The sequence below is a fragment of the Camelina sativa genome, chromosome 11, assembly GCF_000633955.1.
Source record: "Camelina sativa cultivar DH55 chromosome 11, Cs, whole genome shotgun sequence".
Classification (NCBI taxonomy): Eukaryota; Viridiplantae; Streptophyta; class Magnoliopsida; order Brassicales; family Brassicaceae; genus Camelina; species Camelina sativa.
This window is the reverse complement of record NC_025695.1, coordinates 37473353-37477024: the sequence shown is the minus strand read 5'-3', so window position 1 is coordinate 37477024 and position 3672 is coordinate 37473353. Positions and strand designations below refer to the sequence as shown.

Here is a 3672-nt window from a genome sequence, read left to right as displayed (position 1 = left end):
GGAGACTCACAGAACATGAACCACATGATCTGATACACCTTGCTCTTCTATTTTCTCAATGTTGACATGATATCATACTGCTTGACTAAGCATCTTCCTTGTGTTGTTTGGAGTTTAATTTGGCACCTGTTATATTTTGGCAATTTGTCATTCAGGCAGTAAACAGAATATCTGCCATGACTTCCAGTCGATCTGATTGGTGCATCTCGAGACAAAGGACATGGGGTGTCCCTATCCCTGCCTTTTATCATGTTAAGACGAAAGAACCCCTCATGAATGAAGAGACAATTAACCATGTTAAATGTAAGGGCCTATAAGAGGGTATGGTCTCTTTATTGGTTATTATTTAGTGGCTGTGTTTTCTGTAACCTTATTTGAATACTTTGTCTGGCAGCCATAATTTCCCAAAAGGGTAGTGACGCGTGGTGGTATATGTCAGTGGAAGACCTACTTCCTGAGAGTTATCGTGATAAAGCAGCTGATTATGAAAAGGGGACTGATACAATGGACGTCTGGTTTGACTCAGGTACAATGATAAAAGAAACATAATTAAAATCAGATAGTCGTACAAAGCACTCAACAACTACTTTACATCACTTTCTTTTTCATCTGTATGTCAGGATCTTCTTGGGCTGGTGTATTGGGGAAACGTGAGGGTCTTACTTTCCCTGCAGATGTGTATCTAGAAGGAACAGATCAGCATCGTGGGTGGTTCCAGAGTTCTTTGTTAACAAGCATTGCAACACAAGGTGATAATTGCACACCATGATGATTGCCTTCTTAATTGAGATTATTCGACATGTTTTAGCTTTCTTGGTGTAAAGTGGCTTTTCATTTTATTTTCTTTCACATTTTGCATGATTGTATAGGAAAAGCCCCTTATTCAGCTGTTATAACACATGGATTTGTATTGGATGAGAAGGGTATGAAAATGAGCAAGTCTCTAGGTAACGTAGTGGACCCACGTTTGGTCATTGAAGGAGGGAAAAATTCAAAGGTTCGTCGCTGGTATAGAAACCAATACTATTGTTTAAAAACATCTTCATTATCTAACAAATCTGTTTCCTGACAAGGGTTTGTCTTATTATGCCAGGATGCACCTGCTTATGGAGCTGATGTTATGCGTCTTTGGGTTTCTAGTGTAGATTACACAGGGGATGTACTGATAGGTCCACAGATTCTTCGTCAAATGTCTGATATATATAGGAAGTTGAGGGGAACATTACGATATCTCTTGGGCAATCTTCATGATTGGAGAGTAGGTTTTGAACTCTTAGCTTTACATAGAGTAGTGTTTCCTTTTCTTTCCCTACTTTTCAAGATTTCTTGATTGTGTTTTATATCCTGACGTCGGTGAGAATCCTTTAATATTAAGTTGTGGCGGTTTGTAGGTTGATAATGCTGTTCCATACCAGGATTTACCTATCATTGATCAGCATGCTCTCTTTCAGCTTGAGAATGTAGTAAAGAACATACAAGAATGTTACGAGAACTACCAGTTCTTTAAAATATTCCAGGTACCAGACCTCTCCATCTTATTTTGGTAAAGTTGAACTGGTCAGTACCTGCAAAGTAGTCTCTTTAGACGTGTCACGTTTCCTGACTGTGCCAATTTATTTTATTTTCTTAATTTTGATATGGAGAATGGCCACATTAGCTTAAAAACAGGGAGCCACTAAATGATCTACATTATTTTTGTATGTATTTCTTTGCCTGTGACGGAAAACAGACATAGATTACCGTTACAAGAGTTAGTTTATTAATTAGAAGTTTGAACATATCTAAGGAACTTAAGTTCACCAATTACTTACTGTACATTGAGGTGAGAGTGGGGTTGATGTATTTGCAATGGATGGCTGAACCTCAGGAGGCTGAATTTCATGTTTTAGATCATCTGTGTTACTCAATGAGCTTTCTTTATTTCAGTTCATACAACGATTCACAATTGTTGATCTGTCAAATTTCTACTTCGATATTGCTAAAGATAGACTGTATACTGGGTAAGTTTTCCATCTTCTTTTAGGTTGATATTTGCTGCAACCTTTGTAGAACTTTTCTTAATATGTCTGTGGTACACAAGGTAATCTGGACCAAAAATACTTTTTCTCAGGGGAACTTCAAGTTTTACCAGAAGAAGCTGTCAAACAGTTCTTTCAACACATTTGTTATCCATATTGAGAGTGATTGCTCCGATAGTACCTCACCTAGCGGAAGATGTCTGGCAGAATCTTCCATTTGAGTACAGAAATGAAGATGGCTCTGCATCAGAATTTGTCTTCGAACTTAAATGGCCTACACTGAATGAACAATGGCTTTCATTTCCTGCTGAAGATGTTCTCTTCTGGCAAAGGCTTCTCGAGGTACCAAAGCTCCCCTAAATCATAGCTGTTACGCACAGAAATTTTCGCATCTTTATACTCTCTTCTCTACTTATAATTAAAGTAATAGAGTTCCTTAGCAACTGAGTGGTGATGAAGTCAGTGAAATGTTACGCAATATCAGAAATTTTACTCGATGTTATGTCAAATTGATCGTGTAGTCAGTTCTTATGATTGCATTNTGTGACAGTTAAGGACCGAGGTGAACAAAGTGCTGGAGCTCGCACGTAATGAGAAAATGATTGGTTCCAGTTTAGAAGCAAAGGTGTATCTGCATACTGCAGATGCAGGCATGGCTACAAAATTACTAGAGATGAGTGAAGCAAAGAACGAAGCTGACACTCTGCAACGCATTTTCATAACATCACAAGTAAGCACTAGACCTACTTATGTGCAAAATCCATCTTCCAGTTATAATTCAAGATAAATTAAAACCCTTTACTGCCATCAACAGATACCCCTGGGGTTTTCTATGTAAGGTTCAGGTCGCCAAACTACAATTAGGCTCACTTGATCATTATAGTTACTCAATAGGATTCATTAGATACAAGCAAAGTAAAATGTTTTAGAGTAAACAGGATTAGGCACAAAGCGAAATTTTATTTTGATCCAGCCTGGTTCATTCTACTCAGATTTTGATGTGTAGGGTAGGGTCCTTTTTGCACAAGTATCGTAGATATAGGATTGCGACCAAAAGAGAAATGCTGAATGTTTATAAGATATAAGGAAGAGTACTTTTATAGCAGTAGATACATGTAGGGATTAGATCTATGGAAGATATTCTCGAAAGCCCCAATATGCATAAGGGATAGGTATGAATGAGGAAACATATGGATCAAAAGATTACAGCATTTTGTTATACAGGTTATAATGATTCATCTGGCATTCCTCATTATTATATACACAATTTTTTTATATAAGTTGAGATTCGATCATAGTGAGTGCATTTCTATGAGACTAGCTATGAAACCGTTGTGGATGTGTATACAGGTTGAGGTATTGTCGTCAATGAATGAGATAGTAAGCAGTGTACAACACACAGGAGAGTATGTGGAGGGAGAAAACAAAGTCTGGATTGGTGTGTCACGAGCTGAGGGGTCCAAGTGCGAGAGGTGCTGGAACTACTCGGGCCAGGTCGGGTCGTTCTCCGACCATCCTACTCTCTGTGGACGCTGCTTCAATGTCATTGTTGCTAATCCACCTGAGCCTGCAGTTGCAGCCGTAATCAGCTGAGCTTGAAATTTGCTCTATACTGTACAAGTTTCTTTTGCCCATTGCACTATTTGCACATACT

At 38.4% G+C, this 3672-nt stretch overlaps 1 protein-coding gene across 2 annotated transcripts in view; it reads left to right on the top strand.

Moving 5' to 3' along the window:
• LOC104725392 (isoleucine--tRNA ligase, chloroplastic/mitochondrial) overlaps window positions 1–3672 on the top strand; it is a 10271-nt gene that overhangs the window by 5145 nt on the left and 1454 nt on the right. Inside the window, exons 13-22 of one of the 2 annotated variants that reach the window (XR_757903.2) lie at window positions 156–303; window positions 395–526; window positions 621–749; window positions 870–997; window positions 1094–1258; window positions 1392–1517; window positions 1927–2000; window positions 2111–2360; window positions 2569–2748; window positions 3369–3667. Coding sequence is in view for 1 of the 2 variants with exons in the window: in XM_010444059.2 (XP_010442361.1) it covers window positions 156–303; window positions 395–526; window positions 621–749; window positions 870–997; window positions 1094–1258; window positions 1392–1517; window positions 1927–2000; window positions 2111–2360; window positions 2569–2748; window positions 3369–3456 (1420 nt within the window). In the remaining variant the exon portion in view is untranslated. The remainder of the gene's footprint in view (window positions 1–155; window positions 304–394; window positions 527–620; window positions 750–869; window positions 998–1093; window positions 1259–1391; window positions 1518–1926; window positions 2001–2110; window positions 2361–2568; window positions 2749–3368; window positions 3668–3672) is intronic. The other variant, XM_010444059.2, reaches the window with a different exon arrangement.